Source organism: Arvicanthis niloticus, unplaced genomic scaffold (genome assembly GCF_011762505.2).
Source record: "Arvicanthis niloticus isolate mArvNil1 unplaced genomic scaffold, mArvNil1.pat.X pat_scaffold_553_arrow_ctg1, whole genome shotgun sequence".
Taxonomy (NCBI): domain Eukaryota; kingdom Metazoa; phylum Chordata; class Mammalia; order Rodentia; family Muridae; genus Arvicanthis; species Arvicanthis niloticus.
The window spans coordinates 1-19,273 of NW_023046180.1; the positions used below are offsets into that span (position 1 = coordinate 1).

The 19,273-nt window shown below is 41.5% G+C and overlaps 1 protein-coding gene across 2 annotated transcripts; it reads left to right on the forward strand.

Moving 5' to 3' along the window:
- Positions 1 to 25: 25 nt before the first annotated feature.
- Positions 26 to 18,549, forward strand: LOC117702189 (DNA polymerase delta subunit 3-like). Of its 2 annotated transcripts, none has more exons than XM_034493463.2 (6): positions 26 to 62; positions 2,953 to 3,115; positions 6,084 to 6,196; positions 9,611 to 9,714; positions 10,772 to 10,850; positions 15,214 to 18,549. In XM_034493463.2, exons 1-6 carry the CDS (start codon positions 32 to 34, stop codon positions 15,414 to 15,416), a joined length of 693 nt encoding a protein of 230 aa, XP_034349354.2. In that variant the 5' UTR covers positions 26 to 31; the 3' UTR covers positions 15,417 to 18,549. The 2 variants fall into 2 exon arrangements, with proteins under 2 accessions (XP_034349354.2, XP_076562511.1); XM_076706396.1 differs by having other exon boundaries at positions 6,090 to 6,196.
- The last annotated feature ends 724 nt before the right edge of the window (positions 18,550 to 19,273 follow it).

A 19,273-nucleotide genomic window follows, 5' to 3' on the forward strand; every position in this document is an offset into this window, starting at 1 on the left:
CTGGGGGCAAAGCACCAGGAAAGGGAATGTGATGAGCAACTTTTTTTTGGAAGCTGCCCTGAGTAAGCACGTTCTTTATGTCTTTGAGCTCACAGGTGAACAACTGTAGTGATACAGAGCTGAGCGAGACCACTAGTCTAGTTTTTGCTATCCAGGCGTTTCTTCTTCCTACTTCACAGTGTGACGACCAATGTATTGATGAAAGGAACCAACCACTCAGGACACTTTCTGGGTGTACTTGAGAGCTCTTGGAGGGCAGTTTTATTATTTCTGCTTTGACTTTTTGCCTTAGAAAGAAAATAAAATAATCACTTAATGGAGCTTTTGGAAATGGGTATTAAAATGAGAGAGTGACTGCCTATATAGAGTTACACTTAATACCATGGATACTGGCTTCAGTTTGCTTGGTGTGATTCTAACTATTACTGTCTCTCCAGGGACCACAAAAATAAATATTTTGCCTTTCTTAAGTTGGTTTTTAAGGTTACTTACAGCACTAAATTACATGTCAATGTGAATATAGGCAGTAATGGTTGGGCATTAAAAATGCAGCTCTTTTTTTTGGAAGGAAAGATCTCTTATTTAAATAAGAATTCTTTCTTCATGGAAAGAGCCAATAGTACTTGTCATATCAAGTACTCATCCCCTGGGGATACATGGCAGAATACCAAGAAGAATGTAGGAACCACAGGGTACTTACCACACAGAGATCTGTGGCCTTTTGTTGCATTGCTGATCCAAGCAAAATTAATGTGAATTTTGCTTTTCCGTGATGGTCGGTCAGTACAGGAGGAGGACTGGAGTGATGGTGTTTTATTTGCTGTGGAGGCTCTCAGAATGTTTTTCATTGTGAACATAGAAAGTGTTTGGAAGGTATCCAGAAGCATGTGGTGCCAGAGCAGTACATAGGAGGCTCCTGTTTCTGTGATCACACATCACACTGTCATTAGCCTGTATGCCTGGTGCTGGGACATGATTCAGTCCCATACCATTTCTTAACAATTTCGATGCTTGTGTTGTTGTTTCATGTGTTTGTAATCTTAAGATTCAGTGAAGAATTTTAACTATTGAAAACTTTTTGATTGCTTGTATGTGTGTATATCTGTGGGGATATGTTCACATGAGTGTAGTTTACCATGGAAGTCAGAAGATGTGGGATCCTCTGGAGCTGGAATTACAGGCCATTGTGAGCTGCCTGCTGTGCATGCTGGGAATAGTTAGAACATGCTCGTAACTGCTGAACTTCTATAGTCCAAAGTAAAGAATTTTTTGCTTTTTGTTTTAAAAATATGTAAGATATGGGAATATTTTCTAATAGTAAAACAAAAAGTCAAATTATAAAATGTTAATTGAATACCTACTATGTGCTTGTCACTATTGCACATTGGTGATAGAATGGAAAACAAAACAAAAAAATCTTTCCCCATAGATAGATGCAGACAATGATAGTTTACTTAGCCTTTAAAAGAGTGAAATTCTATTGCTTGCAAAATACTCACTTTCCTAGTCAATTTGGGATATTTCAATGGGAAAGTTTGAAAATCACAGATAAGAACCACAGAATTGAAAATTGAAGCAATGATACCACCACTGGGCTAGTGAAGTCTACCATTTAGGTTTCCCACACAAACCCTCAAAAATATGAATAGGTTGCATTTTACATTTTGACCCATTATCTACACTATCAAAAAATATATGTGCTTTTAACAACTATTGTACTAACATGCACATACCAGCCAAGGCTAAGATAGGTGATTTTCCACATGGTAGATGGATTGAGCAAGTTTCAGAACAGGTAACCCAACCTGTTTTTCTGAAGAACCACTTGCTGTATATAGCTTTCTAATTGTATATTCTGGCTTTGCCTATGAAAAGCTGTCACTGGGTGTGCATGAGGCTAGATTATGCATACTGCATTTTTTGTTGGCTGGGTCCTTTCTGTCCTACATGCTGCTTATGTGTGTTGTGGTGTCTCAGCTTAATGTGGAGACCCAGAGCAGGAGTTGAATTGACTGAGGCTCGTATCCAGAGCTCACTTAATGTTTGTGCCTGATAGTAGTTTTGTAAATATTATTCCAGTTCTCAAAGAGAAATAATACTTTTTGGACTTGCCCAGAGGAAAGCAGGATTTGGATTAATTCAGTTTTATCATTGAAGGTGGTAGTGAGATAGGAGCATCTAGGCATTCAGAGGTAGAATACAGGGCTTGGAGAGAGAATACCGGGCTCAGTAGTTACAAGCGCTGGCTGCTCCTCTAAAGAACCAGTTTGAATTCCCAGCACTCACATGGTGGCTCACAACCATCTGTGACTGCAGCCCCAGGGGGATCTAATGCTCTCCTCTGGCCCCACAAGTACTAGGCATGCATGTGGTGCACAGATAATACATGCAGATAAAACACCCATACAAACACAAGAAGTAATTTGTTAAAGGTAGAGTAGAAAAGATGTTGCTACGGATTTAGCTGTCACCCACTTCTAAGCTGTAGTTTTGAACATCATGACTATCTGTAGCTTTGCTTCTCTGTTTGAAATTAAGATGAACTTAGGGGCTGTCACACCTGACGACCCAAGTTTGATCCCTGGGATTTGCCTGGTAACAGGAGAGAACATAGCCTCTAAGCTTTATACATGTACCATGACATACACACCCAGCATACATACAATAAAGAAGTAGATGTAATTAAAAAAAAATTAAAGCTGCAAAGCTGAATTTGGTAGTTTTAGTTTAGGCCTTTGCTGTCCTTTAGAGCTGTGATGTAATGAGAGATTAGTGGGGAGCAGAGATGAAGATTGCAGATGTTTTCTTAATCAACTGTGCTCTCCTTTAGGACAGAGACTGTTTTTTATCCCTTGCTCCTAACATGTTACCTGGCACATAGTGGACTGTCACAGAATGATGGATTAATATTGTGTGATGGGTTATATTTCATCTGTTATACTTTATTTGTAGGTAAACTTAAAGTCAATTTGGATTCAGAACAAGCAGTAAAGGAAGAAAAAACAGTGGAGCAACCTCCAGTGTCTGTCACTGAACCAAAGCTGGCAGCTCCCCCAGCTCTGAAGAAATCCAGCAGAAAGTCAGAGCCTGTGAAGATGCAGCAAAAGGGAAAAAGGTGGGAGGAAAATTGTGTCCCTTGTGGGAGGGAGAGACTTGACTTGTGGAGGTGAGACGGTCTGCTTGGGCTTTCTGCAGCAGGCAGGTTTCAGCTCAGCATTAAATCCTACTTAATGCTTTAGGGATGTAACCATCCAGGTAGAATGAAGACAGAAGCCCCACAGCTCATCTAGTGAGTTAGGACTGCGGGGCAGCTGGTTTGGGTGATTTAGGATCCAAGGCTATATTTTTGTCTCCATTGATGTAAATTGATTGCCTCTGCCTCCAGACTTCAGTTTAAATGTGTAGACACTGTGTAAGTGTGCCTCTGTGTGTGTGCGCGTGTGTGTTTTACATCAAATTACCCAGTGAGAAGTTACTGTTTCCAGTCCAGTTTAAGAGAAGAAGTTCTTTGTTTTCTTTTTATATCAATGAGTTTATTTTTCAAGTGGTAAAATGTAATTAGAAAAGAAAATAAAAAGCACACAAGCTGTTAAAAATGGATCCAGGAGTTTGAGACACTACCTCATAGCTGGTAGGAATTAGTCTGTTGAAAGAAATTCTAAAGGACACTGTCAGCACTGATAGGCCCACAAAGAACCAACTTTTGTGGTAAAGTTGGAGCAACAAAATAGTGACATTTCAGAGGGATAAGGCTCTGTCCAGTAGGCCCTACCTCCCTAGAACACATGATATATGTGGATTAAAATGTCCCCAGCCATGATCACAACACTGACTAGAGGCTGTTACCAGCATGTACTCAGTATTTCACCATTAAATAGCAAGTCAAGTGTAGGGTTTTTAGTAGGTGTCCTTTACCAGGTTGAGGATGGTTTTTTCTATTCCACGTTTGCTGAGGGGCTTTTATTCATTGGTTTTACATTTTAACATGCTCTTTCTGCTTTTACTGAGGTGGCTCATACACCTTTTCTGTTAATATGGTGGATTATAGTGATTGACATGAAAATGTTAAAACAGCCTCACATTCTTGGGATTAGCTCCTGGTCATATTTATTTATTTTACACACTGCTAGATCAGTTGATATAACCCTAGAGGGAGGGGGTTGTTGTCATATTTTTGAAGATAGCTATATCCTCAAATATCTATGTTTTTATATCGTCTGTTTTCTTTCCTGGTAATTGGCTAGCTTTAGTATCAGAGTTGTGTTAACTTTATAAATTAAGAGGAGTTTCCAATTTTCCAAAGGACTTTGTGAATTTTATTTTGTATTTTTACATTTATTGTCTGGATGTGTGTGTCGGGGGGGGGGGGTGTACATACCATGGCACAGGGCATGCTTGTGGGAGTCAGTTTCTGTTTCTACCATGTGGGGCCTTTGGATAGAACTTAGTCCATTAAATTTGGCAGTAGGCACCTTGGTCTTCTGAACCATCTTGGCCCTATGTAGATATATTTCCAATACATTTAAATATATGATAAAATCTATCAGTGAATCTGGGCTTGGATTTTCTTTATAGGAAGGATTTTTATTTTTGTGTGTGAGAGCTTCTTTAAATAGTGTTATTCAAATTTTCTAGTTCCTTTTGGATTGGTTTTGAGTAAGTTGTGCTTTTAAAGGAATTTATTTCCTCCAAGTGCTTGAGCTTATTAAAGGTGTTCATGTTCATAATCTGATAGTCTTGTTTCTGGTTAAGACTACAGAATCCTTTATTCTCTATTCTTACTTGGAAGTACTGTTTTCCCTCTTTTGTAAAAGGCTTATTAATTTTTTTCTCTTTAACAGAACAACTTTAGGCTTTTAAATTTTGCTTTCTTTTCTGTTTCATTGCTTTCTGCTAATATGTTTGTTTCTTTTGGCTTACATTGGGTTTATTTTATTTTTTTCCTAGCTAAAATAGAAGAAAAAATGATGTTCAAAATGAAATAAGACAGGTACTTAATGGCAAAACAACCCTGGTTTACATGTCTATATGACTGTAACACAATAGCCTGTAATTATTTATTAAGTGAATGCAGTAATGGAGAAAGCAGACGGAGAAGCTGAGTAATGTCAAGACAGAGTCTAGGTTTTTATTACATCATTAGAATGACTTTATGGTTTTGTCTGTGCCTTTGTTCACATTGTTCTTTCATTTTAGAATAGTTGTCTTCCTTTCCTACCTGTTGAATATCTACTTAGCTCTTAACAGTCCTGTCCCACAAAGTTATTTGTCCATTAAATTTTATCATGTTGTATAATAGCTAGTGCAGTTGGCCAGAGCATGTTCCTTTTGAAGCAAGGTTTCACTGTGAGTCTCAGGTTGGCCTTAGTCTTAGAATCCTCTCTTGAAATTATAGACCTGTGCCTGCCAGAGCTTCTTGAGAATAGTATTTCTTTCCTGAGCTTTGCATTATGATTGTTTAGCTGCTTATTGTGTGTTAAAAGACTAAAAGGCTAGTCAGCGGGGTTGGGGGAGCATCTAGAGGACTCTAAATAAACTGACCTATGGAGAACTGGAGAAACCTTTTATTCTGGCCACTTAGAGTTGTAGTTCTAACAGTATATATCTCTGAAGAACCAATCTTCTCACTGGGCATGGTGGTTTACTACTTAGGAGCAGAGGGGAGGGCAGGGGCAGAGGCAGCAGAGGCAGAGGCAGAGGCAGAGGCAGATTTCTGTGAGTTTGAGACTAGCTTGGTCTATATATCCAGTTCCAGGATAGCCAGCACTACATAGAACCCTGTGCCAGCCCTATAATCTCAGCACTCAAGGCAGAGAGGCAGGTGGAACTCTATGAGTTGGAGGCCAGCCTGATCTATAGAGCAAGTTGCAGGATAGTCAGGGCTACACAGAGAAATCCTATCTCAGAAAAACAAAACAAACAAAAAGCAACTCTATGTCAAACAAAAAAGGAGTTAAATCTGTCCTTGTTTGTTATTTTTCCCCTCTAGAATTAAGACTGTGAGTTCTAAAAGAAGCTGCATAGGAACATATGCATACTTAAACATATGTTCTGTATAACGGGTTTACTTTATTCCTGGACAGCAACAGGGGTAAGCGAGTAGACTTATCTGATGAGGAAGTGAAGGAAACTGAAAACCTGAAGAAAAAGAGGAGAAGAATCAAGCTTCCTCAGTCTGATAGCAGTGAAGATGAAGGTAAAAATTGCTAATAATTTTTGTTAGGGTATCATTTCTTGGTTCATATTCAAGGACCTAAAAATGTCATTGTGAACTACAGTGAAAGCAGCAGTTCTAGCAATGATTCCTCATCGAAATCTACTTTAGTCTTTTGATCAGAATAGTGATCATTTGGTAACTTGTGAAAATGTATGAAGCAGAAGGTGTGAATTTGTTACACATACTAAGAGCTTTCTTTTCTCTTTAAGGCTGGTGTTCCTTTGGCTGTTTGTGTGCATATTGTAGAATTACATGTACACCTGCACACACGTGAACATGTGCATATACTTCTTCCACTCACAAAGCTATTAAGACTGGATAATCTAGTGTTATTGAAAGTGCCAGCTCTGAATTGAGTTCCTGTGGTTGATTGTAGCAGACAAAATAAGAATACCCACAGGCTATTAGGGATGTGTTTGCAGTGGGGAAGCAGTATAAAGAAATGTGATGTCAGTGAGTAGCACATGACAGAGCAGAGGCCCTAGGTTCTTTCCTCTGCCAGAGATCATTTTGGCATCTGACTTAAATCATTTTATTCTAAAACATCTGTCTGAAAAGCCATCAGGGTTTTGTTTTGAACCTTTATACAATCTCTAACTTTTCATTTGTGTTCCACTGATTATAATAGCTAAGTCTGCCATCTCAGGCTAGGCACTAGCAGATTTATTATAGGCGTGTAGTGATGACAGGAACTCCAGAGTCACACAGACCTGGGTTTAAATCTTCCTGCACTGCTTCCTGTGATTTCTGATGTTAGGCAGAGACTTAATTTTTGTGTTTACTCCTCCAAAGTTACAATGTCACTACAAACTACAGCCCTTTGTGAACATGAAGACAATACATCATAAGTGTCAGGACACAACTTGACACCAGTAGCTTTTCACACCTCAGCAAAGCCTCTTCTTCATCCTGGAAATGTTTTAAGCACCTTTAGTAGTTCTACATATTTAAAAGAATTATACCAGGCCTGGAAAGAAATATCATTAGTCTTTGTGTTCCTAAGAAGAAGTAGTTTTTATAGCTGTGTTAGGTACTTGCTACTGTTTTCAGTCCTTGTAGGTTGTTTGTGCACATTGTTTTTCAGGTAATGATAGGTATTGTAAAAATATGTACCAAGTTCTAGGAAGTGGTGATTGCTTTCCAGGAATTGGGATTTTTAGTCTCTGCCAGAGGACTCTTGACAAACAAGTGGTGGTTACATTGCTGGTTAGTTGAAGCTAGTTTTCCCAGCAAAGCTGATGCTTTGCCACATGAATGTTTTTCATCATCGACTACAAATCTATTTCAGATACACTAGTGCACAAAGCATCTGTTATATTTACGTCAGTAAAAGTGTGTTAAGTCAGAAGACTTGGCTTAATGGTAAAGACTGAATATGGGCAAGTTTTTTAAAAATGTCTTTGAACCTCATTTATATGAGACAAATAATGATTTGTGGAGTTATTACGAGAATGAGTGGTTAATGTTTATAAAGTAGAAAATGTTGGTTGTTTATCCTTCCTTAAAATATTTAAGTTTAAACAGTCTACATATACACAGTTTTTAAAGTCAGATAAAACAGTTTATAATGATAATCCCTACCATCTGAATCACTGAACTGACTTGTTGTCAGTGCTCTTCCATCTGCCTTCCATCTCTCCAGATGTGTTGAAATCCCTTTATTTCTCTGTTCTCTTCTCTTCCATGGGATTTTGACATTTTATTATTGTATGATTCTTTGGGAGGAGGGCTAGTGGGAAGGAGGCAGTATCTGCAGTCTTCCCTTGACCTGAGTATTCCTCACCCCTGACTTTATTCAGGAAGGGCTTCCTCTCCTTGATTTAAAACAAACACAATTACTGCTGCTCTGCATCAGTGCAGGACAACTGTGGCATCCCTGCCTCTTTGAGGTGAGATGTAGGTAAACAGTTACGAGCAGTGCTAGGAGGGGCCCATGAGGGAGCCATTGGAATTGTTTCCCTTTATAAGTCCTGTTGTTGAGGAACTGAACAAAAGTACCCAGGTTTATCACTGAGCATTCAGAATTTCTTTTCTTTGCTTTCCTTGCTGCCTAGACTTTCCTCCGACCACTGAGGTCCACTTGTCTAGTTAGCCATTACTTCAGAATATTGAGTCCTTGGTTCTGGTCTGTGACACTTTTCTTGCTTAGGCTCCCATCGTGCACTGGCTTCCCAGCTAGACTGACACTGTACTGCTTTGCTTTCCTTTCCTTTCTGTCTCTTGCTCTACTGAGCTTATAAAGTTAGGGGCCCACTTCATACGTGAAGTGTCTCATTTATTGTTTTATCCTGGTTCCTATGCTGCTTCACCTCTTTAGGTCATTTGGCCATGATCCCTCCACTATCATAATTTCTAACACTGACTTAATCAGGAGAAATTCAGTTCCAAGATTTGTGCAAAGAATTTGAATGTAGCCTGGAGCTCCAGGGAACAGGTGAAACTAAGCAGCTGCCAAGGCCCACGACCAGCAGTTTCTTTGTGGTGATTCAGCAGCAGGTCAGGGTTAAGGGCATAGCTCAGTGTCGAGTACTCACCTAGTAATTCCAAGGCCCCGTGTCAGGACCTCAGTTCCAGACAAACAGTGTGTCTGCTGCAGCCCTTCCGCTCCTCTCTGATGGCCTTCTCCCGAACCTCTGTTTCTTTTTGAGAAACACTGGGATTCCTTCTCATGGTGCTCCATTGTGGACACCATTTCCACTGCATTCTTTCGCTCCTTTTTTCTGCCCATGCTTTGTGTAGCAAAGTAAGCCTTATCAGTCAAGTCACTAGAAATAGTCCCATAGAAATTACTAATCGGCTCTGATTGTTAGATTTTTCATGGAAATTAGGGCTAAGTAAGTCATCCTTAGATCACAGCAGCAAAGACGCCACTAAGGTGTGTTGAGTAGAGCAGGCTTCTGGTCGTGAGTGATACGAACATGGATGGTTGGGTTAGGAAGGCTGTGGAACCACACTGATGGGTTTAAATCTTGCTATGAGTTGTGAGCCTTTGCAGTTGATGGAATCTCCTGAAACCCCTGTTTATTCAACTGTATTATGAAGTAAGATCTGTCTCTTAGCTGTGTGAGGGTAAAGTGAAACTCCTGACATGTGGTAAGTGATCAGTATCTTTCAACCAACTTCATGCTCTGATCTTGTTGTAATAAAACCCTTGGCCAAGATAATCTCTAAGGTATTGTCAACTTTAGAAATTCTTTATTCCCCAATTGTAATTATGTAAAAGTAATGTGTTTCTTAAAGTTAAGTCTCTAACTGCAGAGTCCTTGGTTGTCATGAGTTACTGCTTGTAAAATACCCTGTGATAACCACAAGTTTGAAGGCAGATGCAGTGGAGAGAAGGCAGTGTGCTAGTTAGAGCTTGTTGTCTTCATTAAGCCTGTTCCATTTTCCCAGTCTTTGCAGACTCTCCTGAGATATATGAAGCAGACTCACCATCTCCACCTCCTGCATCTCCACCTCCTGATCCTATTCCAAAAACTGAGCCCCCTCCTGTCAAGGTAAACCCACCAGAGTGCTCCATCCTGTGTGTCTTTTTCTCTCTCAGGAACCTACAGTCACCATGTTGAATTGTGTGTCACTTTCTCTGGGCTTGACCAGTGCTTGTAGCTGGCTCTATCTCATGGTGCTCCTCCTCAGGTTGGCCACATGGACGTGCCTCTCTTCTCACGTAAGGGGAGCCATTGCTTAGGGCATAGCCTTAGGAAGGCTGCAGAGGTAGCTCACAGGTAGATCTGGGCAGCCATTTGGGTTTCTGTGACTGTTACCATATGGCTGCTGTGCCACACAGCTGCAGTTGGAATTGTGCAAAAGAACGTCCTGCCTGCACCAGGGCAAATTATGAAAGATAAAACAAAATTTAAATTTGTTCAGGGAAAGGACTGGATGAGAAAAACCACAACAGCCACATGCAGTTTTGAATGCTCTTTAGCTGTGGCTTGTCCTCGTCTGTTAGTATGGATGATGAAATGTTGAGAAGAGACTGCTGATAAGCCGCCTCCTCTTTGTAACCATTAGTTTTCTTAATCTACTCTGTTAAGCTTTCTGTAAATCTCATGCTGTTACATCATAGCCTAAGAATGAGATGAAAGAGACAGTGGAGACAAAAGGAAAGTGATAGTACTGATGTGTGCTTCTGGCTAAACTACCTGGGTACGGTATTCCAGTGCCAAGGCTATGCATAGCAAGTGTCAGAGCCCTAAACATCTCTGCCCCAGCTTTCCTGGAGAGCCCTTCCTTACACAGCCTACCGTATGCAGTGTATGCTGTCCTTGTCTGTCTCTTCCACCAAGGTCCTTAACCTGTTTGTCTTTTATACCAAGAATACAGATCTTTCTAGCATGCTGCTTTTCTTTCTATAATTGGGAGGATGCCAGTGCATACAGTAAGCATTATGGCAGTGCAGCGGGGCTGTGTAGAGTTTCTTTACCTTTTATAATGGCATGTTAGGAGGTGGTTTTTAGAGACTTAAAAGGTTTTTAGAGACTTAAAACATTTCGTTATTTTTCTCTATAGCTTCACTGGTCAACTTAATATTGTTACTCTCTGATCTTTTAGCGTTCAAGTGGAGAAAACAAAAGAAAACGAAAGCGTGTACTAAAATCTAAAACCTTTGTGGATGAAGAAGGCTGCATAGGTAAGACAGATGTTTGGATCAGAGGCACTAGAATCCCCTGCAGAGCAGTCTGTCCCAGATGTGAATGCTCATGGGACTTAGCTCATGCAGGCTGCTGCTTCTGGTCTTTGGCCCACACTTATAATACAGACTACAAAGAACACTGCGGCAGAGTCAGAACACTGAGCTTTTGTGTGGGTCCTACACCATGAAATAAAATTCTGAGTGTGTGCCATCGAAGTCATGTCATCTCTGCTGGAGATTTTCTTGATCTGTGGAATGGAAGAGAAATAACTATTTTGCCTCCTGGTGGGGTCTCTGTGAAGATTCAGATGAGGTAGCAACACTGTCTCAGACATTGAGAAACATTCTTTTAAATAGTGATTGTGTTAAACATTTTCAGTAGTGGAAAGGAAGCTTCCTGCAGATGATTAGACCCTGGAGAGAGTCAAGTGTTTGGTGCCCAGTCTCATTCATCTTAGGAGAGTCTGATTGGATCTCCCTGCTTCCTGTGTGTTCCTTCTTGTGCCAGCTCAAGCTCTGTCCACAATTCAGTGGTCTTCTGTGGGGCTTTTGGGATTCAACACTTGAAATCTGTTGACATGCTCAGATTCCAACACCATGCTCTCCTGTCTGGAAGCAGTTATGGGTTTAGGCTTGTAGCCCTCTGGTCTGTTGGAGCAGGGATAGTTCTTTCTCCTTTCTTATGGTACCCACCACTAAGTAAATCTCCTAGAGAAGATTCTAATGCCCTATCTTTTTGTTGGTTTGGTTTGGTTTTTGAGGCAGGGTTTCTCTAATATAGTTCTAGCTGTCCTGGAACTCACTCTGTAGACCAGGGTGGCCTCAAACTCAGAGATCTGCCTGCCTCTGCCTCCTAAGTGTTGGTATTAAAGGTGTGTGCTACCACCACCAGGTTGCCCTGTTTTTTTGTTTGTTTGGGTTTGTTTGTTTGTTTGTTTGTTTGTTTGTTTTTTGATTTTCCTTGTTTAAACTTCTATCTTTAAAAGGTTGTCTGCTAAAGAATTGGCTCTTCCTTAACAGGGTGCCCATTAAAGCTCATGCTGATACTGTGTTGGTTGCATGCCCTATGCTGCTATCCCATCTTCCGTTCTTCTGGCAGGCTTGTCACTATGACTGCCATCTGTAATTGGGAAGTAATACTCTCTGCATGTGCTGGTCCTCTCTTTGTGCCACTTTTCCTGAAAATCTGTGCATTCTGAACTTTGGTATGTGTTTTTTGTTTTGTTTTGTTTTGTTTTGTTTTGTTTTTTGCTTTTAGTATTTTATATAACCAGAATACTTTAACTATTTGAAGTGGGATATATTTTTTTAATTGAATTAAAAGGCAAAAGCATCAGTGAAGTTTTTTTTTTCCTCATCTTTAAAGGAAGAAAGTAAAGGATATCTTTATGAGAGTTCACTATGATCTGTGGCTAATTATTTATTGCTTTGTTTTGAGCCCTCATGTTTTGAACAGACATGGAACATGGGCTTCTTTGTGAGCCTTTCTCTACATAAGACCGTTAAGGCTCGCAGGCAGTGATGGGAATTGCTCACATAGCACCTTTTTTGTAAGGTTTTTAGTCCAAGTACAACATAATGGTTCTTGGCTCTACCAGCACAGGCTCTGTTTCCTTCACTCTGTTTCGACTGTGCAGATGGACCCGCACAGGGGCTTGCCCTTCTCTTGCTAGATTTTGTTTTCCTGAGGGTTTATAGCAGGAATCCTGATGTTGGGCCCTGAATTAGGTTGTGGAGAATTTCTGATCAAGGAAGGGGTTTCTAAGAGCAAAGAAACTGAATGGAATGTTGTCCACATAGCAGGCTTCTTGGAGTGTCAGCCAAGGAAAGTGACGTGTTCAGCTAATACAGAGGGGCTGTGCTTTGAAGTTCAGACCTCCTTTGTCCTGTAGTTTGAAGTAGCTAAGCTGTGACTGTAGGAACACTCCTTTAGTGTAGATACACCAAGTATGCTGCTTAGTATGGCCTGGCCGGTTTTTAACTTTCCACACAAAGTCAGCCAGGAGACAGTTGGTGATTTCACCAAGAAGTAATAAAATTACAAGATAATCCTGTCATATGATAGTATAGACATGCTGCCATTTGACTAGGGAATATAGCTTGTGAAGTAACAGGGTTACTACTAACTCTGAAGTCATGTCACTTCCTTTCTCTACACAGCTCTTCAGATCTTCCTGACATAAATGAATAATAACATCTCAGAATTTTGTCCCATGAATTGAGTTGTATGATACATGTAGCATAGTACATGTTGGGGATGGAGGGTGTTCTGGGATCACCCAGTACTTGCTGAACTGTAGATATTCAATGGAAATGTCTCAAGTGTCTTTGCAAAAAGGTTGACAGATTTCTCTAATATTATTAGCTATGTGAAGTACCTGAAAGTCTTGCTAAAATTGGAATTCTTCTGCATCTTTCTTGTCTTTTTCTTTTCCTTTTTTCCTTTTTAGGCATGGTCTCACCATATAACTTAGGCTGGTCTCATCAGGGTTCTCTCACCTGTCTCCAAGTATACAGATGTCAGGAGCTTGCATCACACCTGACTGAGATGCTGCATTTCTAATTAGATCACCAGAGTGTCCAAGTCCAGTCTGAATTACAGTTTTAAAGCTTGTTACGTCAAAGTGGGTTCTCAGTTCTTGAAACTGAGGACAAATCGCAAGACTTCCATGGGGAGCTACTTGGTGGTTTTACAGCCCTGTTTTGTTAGGTGGGTGTAGGTGAAGGATGTGCTACAGAGGCCGTAGCCATTTAACCTCCAGCAGGGTGTACTGTGAAGAAGGAGCACTGGGAAGTCTTTGCCAAAGACTGCCAGGTGCATCCATATATGCATATATCTGGTTGTATCCCCCATTTTAATGGAGAGGGGACATTGATTCATCAATGTCACCCAGACCATCAGTGTTTGTGCCTGGGAATGTGTTTAAAACAAGTTCTCAGGTTCCACCACAGACTTGCTGCTGAGTGTGAAACGTGGAGCTAGAATCCAGCAGTGTTCCCACGAGGTCCCCAGCTGACCCAGTGCATGCTCACATTGAGACAGCCTAGACTTTAGAACACAGATAGTTGGATCCCTGGGCCTGTGCCTTTGGAACAGTTTAATCAGTATATTTTAATTAAAAGGAATTATCAATGAATAAGATTGTGAAATATCTCTCTTCTTTGATGGGGACATGTCACCTTGGACTTTAACGCTTTGAGTACTTTTATACATATGAGATCACTTTTTCAGTGAAGAGATGTTTCCCTTCACAGCTTCTGTATCACGTGATGCATCCAGAAAGGCTGGGAAAGACTGTGGGTGCTGCTGCTTTAGTTCTCATCTCAGTGAGGTAGCACTGTGTGTGGCCTGTGGCCGATGCGGATGAGGCGGTGGCATGGAAAGTCTCTCCATCTGATCTGTGAGAACATGATTGGAACCCTGCTTCTGCCTGTGCATACTGGGGCTGAGTGTGATCAGCCTCTAGCTAGCATAGTTCTTTTCCATGTTTCCTTTTGGAAGAATTTGGAGAGTTTTAGTTTTTAATGTGTATACTGCATGCATGTGTGTGCATCACATGTGTGCCTGGTGCCCAAGGAGATTGATCACAGAGGACATTTGACCCCCTGGAGTTGGCATTTCAGGCAATTGTGAACTTTAATGTGTTTTCTGGGAATTGAGCTCAGGTTCTCTACAGGAATAGCAAGTGCTTTTGGCAGCATCTCTGCAAGCCCATTTTAATGGCAGAGGAAAAACTTTTGGCTGCTAGGGAGTAAGAAAACTGGTAACATTGCTACTTATTTTATCATTGTCTGTCCATTAAAACTTTCAAATATATCATCTAGAATGGCTTGTTTGGGGCAGTTTTTAATCATGATGTAGGTTGTAGCAAATCTTGGGTTCTTTAGTAGTCATTCAATTTCAAAAACTGAGCAGCTGAGTAACAAATTATGGCTTCAGGTGGGGGCAGTGGTTGACACCAGGGTAGAGTGAGCTACAAGTCTGCATGGTGGGAGAATGCTTAGGCAGAATTAGAGATGTGTAAGTGTGGGGGTCATAGAAACAGGATTCAGGAAGCCAGACACTGTGGAGTTTAGAAGTAGGTGTTTGCAATACAGTTCATATGCAGGGCTCAGGAAGTTAGCCAGTGTAGACTAGGACCCAAGTAACAGATGTGGGCAATTAGATGATAATGGCCCATTTAATGATGTGGGACACCGTGGAGGAGTAGAGCTTTTCAGCCCCATCTATAGGTCATGTGACTGTAGGTATTTTCTGGCTGAGTCTAGATGTGTTTTTCCAGTAAGAAAAAGATGCAGGCTAACTTAACATTTGGTAAATGACTCAAGCCACCCATGTCCTTCTTTTTTCTTATTCCAGTGACTGAGAAAGTCTACGAGAGTGAGTCCTGCACAGACAGTGAGGGGGAGCTTAAGATGAAGCCGGCCTCAGCACACAGACCTCCTGCTGCCACTGTGAAAAGGGAGCCCAGAGAAGAACGGAAGGGCCCCAGGAAAGGGGCTGCTGCTCTGGGCAAAGCCAACAGACAAGTGTCCATTACTGGCTTCTTCCAGAAAAAGTAAATACTGCCTCTGGAAGGACTTGGGGTGGTCAAGGGAGAAGACCAAGTATAGACTCACTTACTGTGTAAGTTTGCCTAGCTCCTTGCCTCACCCGGATCAAGTGCTGCTCTGCCATCATGGGACATGTGTACCACTTCTGTTTTATTTACCCAAAAGGAAGTCATCTGGAAGCAGGAGGCAAAAGAATATTTTAAAAACTGTTACATTGTAATAAGTTTATAAAGCACAATCTTTGACCTGCCTAGGAGAATTCATTCAAGAATTCCCTGCTGGGTCCCACTCGCCCCGTGCCATGTTCCTCTCCTAGTCCTCTGTGTTCTGTGAACTTGTGACAATGTTTTATTTTATGAATTCTACTGGATGAGTTCACTACTTCTCCATGTTCCTCTCCCTACTACCATACTTCTGTCCCCTGACCCCACAAAACTGTTTTCTGTAAATCTTTTAAGTCTTGGTCAAATGAGAAGCTAAAGCTAAAATCTTCTGTAATTCCCTATCTCATCAGTATAGTAAGTGACACTCCAGTGAGTGAGGCTCCAGGCTAGGCCAGCGTATATTGTCCAATCCTTTCATCACGGAAGCTCCCTCACCCTCCCTCATCCTCACTGGTTAGGGCAGAGCACAGAGATGTGCTAATGTACCCAGCCTCAGCAGAAATGACCTAGAGTCACATGATGGGCAATGACAGAGCTGTTAGGTTGCCAACAAGGGTACACACATACTTATGTGTGGTTTCTTTCTTCCTAATTTCCATACTTAATACCTAGAGAGTGGAACCTGTATGGTGAGATGAAAGATTAAAATAAGAAATGCTTTCTATGCACCAGATAATTTCTCCCTCTCAAGGAAGTACAGTGTCCAGAATTGTCAATTTTCCATTCTGGGAAGGAAGGGAGAACTTAGCACACATTTCTACACAGATATTGCTTCTCTGTTTTGTCAAGTTCTTCATTTGCCCGCAGTACAGGCTCCCTAGGAAGAGATCGGGGACTGACTGGCTATAGATAGAAACAGCAAAGTAAACGTTTGCTTTTGTAGTTGTGTCCTGATAATAACATTCAGTCACCTTCCATTCTGGCCAGGCAGGAGGTGAGCCCATCCATGTTGTGTGGCAGTGGCTTTGTACACTGAGCTGTAGGGAAGGGAACACAGACTCCATTGCTGGTGTGATTCACCCAGGGGGGGGGGATGAGGGGTGTCTGCCCCAGCCCTTCCACTGAGGGCTGGCTTGTGTCATAAGATGTAATCAGTTGCCTACTATTGAAGGTTGGGGTTCAGGCTGACCTTGGAATTTGCACAGCTGCTTTAACAAGCAAGCATGGGCTTGATGGAGATGAGTTCTGGCCTTACGTTGAGAACTTGAGGCAGATGCTTTGTCCATCAAGCTGAGTAAGGGTTGGTGTACTCCAAAACCTTTTTTTTTTTTTAAGTAGAAAAGAGTGGAATGCCTGGACTTAAGCTTACACGAAGCCTCTGGAGAAGAATCCCCTGTTTTCAGTGGTTATTTTTGTCATTGCCTCTAGTCATTTTTTAAATGGGAATGGAAAAGTAGAAGGCAAGCATCCAGTCTTTAAAAAATCTGATTATGGTGGGATTTCTAATAAAACCAAATTTGAATTGGAGCTCCAGTGCAAGTTGGAGTTGCATCCTTCAAGGAAGAATGCAAATCTCTGATTTCTGTACCCAGCATGCCACCTAGGTTCTTCTGAGCTGCCTGCAAAGCTAAGCAGGCATTGAGTGGTGGCTTTTCTCTCCAGTCTACATAGTGCTCAACCAGGCTACCCATGAATTAGATAAATTCAAGAAGCTGTTTTGAAACAGAGCTTCAAACTGAAATGCTGACCAGGAACAGGCTGGTTTTCAGTTTATGTTGTTAAAAGCACATACCCATGGTCTGAAATGGACAAGTTGTTTGCCATATCTTCATCTTTTTAGTCCTGTGGGAAATCTTAGTTTTAGCCAACCTTACTTTTCAGTTCATTAGGAGGAAAATCTAGTCCTGATCTTGCATTCTGTATTGGTTTGGCTTTATCCCTTGCTGCCTGGGTGATGTTGGGCAAATTTCTGTCTTTGGTTCCCTAACAAAGTTGAACTAAAATAAGCCACTCGGTATGGAGTTGAACTGTTATCTGTAGCCTGAATGTGGTCCACAGTGACAGGCACTGGTTGGATGCAGGCACACAACCCAAATGGTGCCCTCCCGGAGGCCTCCTGGCTTTACACCTGATCGAAAGGAGAAGATGGTCATTATCTTGTCTTATGACAGGTTTTAAAGAATAGAATTTTCTTTTTATTGAAAGATGCTTATAGAAAGCAGTATTTACTATTCCTTAAAACATTTCTTGTGTCTTAACAGATGCCAGAACACAGGAGCATACAATAGAAACTAGAATGTGTTTCTTATCTTCAGGATCCCATGGACACAAGTCTATAAAATGGAATTGCAGGGTAGTGAGTGCAGTGGTAGTAAGTCAGGTCCTTCAGCGCTTTCTAGAAGGTAGGTCTCAAAGTAAGCTGGGGAGAAAGAGAGAACCACACAGTCCTTTGAAGGACAAGTTGGATTTTACCGAGAGAGCAGAATGGGGAGGATGTCTCCGGCAGAGAGCATGGCTTTGGGTATAAAGGGATAGATTATAGAACCAAAGTTTGTTTCTTATGTGTATGGATATTTTACGTGTATGTGTCTGTGCATTATGTGTGTCCCTGGTGCCCTGGAGGTCAGAAGACGGCATCTCTGAGCCACCGTGTGGGTGCCGGAAATGGAACCCTAGCTCTCTGCAAGAGCAGCAAGTCCTCTTAACCACTGAGCCATGTCTCCAGCTCTCAGACTGTAGGATTTTAAAATGGGGAAATACATTGCGATGTGAAGTTGGGGTACTGCTAAGTAGTTTGGAATTTGCCCATAGATAATGGAGACCAACTGAAAAATGTTCAGAAGGTTTTCTTTTTTTTTTTTTTAATTCCATTAGAAGTCAGCTCTCTGATGAGTGACAGCTGGCATGTCCCACGCTGCAGTATGCTGTGAGAGCACATCTGTCAGTAGGTGCACTACTACTGTAACTGAAGTCTAGTAGTGGGAAAGTGCTAATGAAATTAAAGAGACTGTCGAAGCTAAAGCTGCTTCATTCCTGCAGCTGCCGTAAACAGTGCGTTGTTCCCCAGACTCTCTTCCAGCTTACACTTCTGTAGCAGAATTGGTTTCTAAGGAGTGATTTCAAGAGCTGATAGTTCATTGACACACTCAATGATAGGGACCTCTACTTAGCTTAAACCACAGAAGTGGGATGAGAACAGGACAGGTTCTCCTAGCCTTGCTCCTTTAAGAAGATGGTGCTTGTTATACAGAGAGCAGAAGAGAAGAGCCTTATAAGGAAACGAATCGTTTCTTGAGGACAGGGTAGAACTAGCGTCTAATAACGGAGCTGCCAGAAACGCACTCAGTGTCAAGATTCGTTTTAGTAAACTTATCTCTCCTTTCATTGGTTCTGGGATCTCAGAATGCTGTATAATGCAGCTTTTACCACCATGAAACCTTCAGGGGCTGCCTCGTTTTGTTGGGAGAAGGGAGCATTGCTCTCTGAGTTATTACCCGGCAGCTCTGTAAATTAGCCCATGCTGTCACCGTGCCCTCTCTGAAGGGCACATTGTACCCAAATAACTGCATTTAGGATCGGCTATTGCCACTCCCTGCTGCATGACACTTCTCCCCTCTTGTGTTTCTGTCCAGTTTTGTGTGTGTGTTCTTAAGTGTGGGCCACCCACAGATGACCACCCAGGCTCCTTAGCGAGAAGCTGGTAAGGTTTCTGGTCTAATTTTCCATTGGATCAGAACCCACCGTAACTCCAGAATTGCCCTT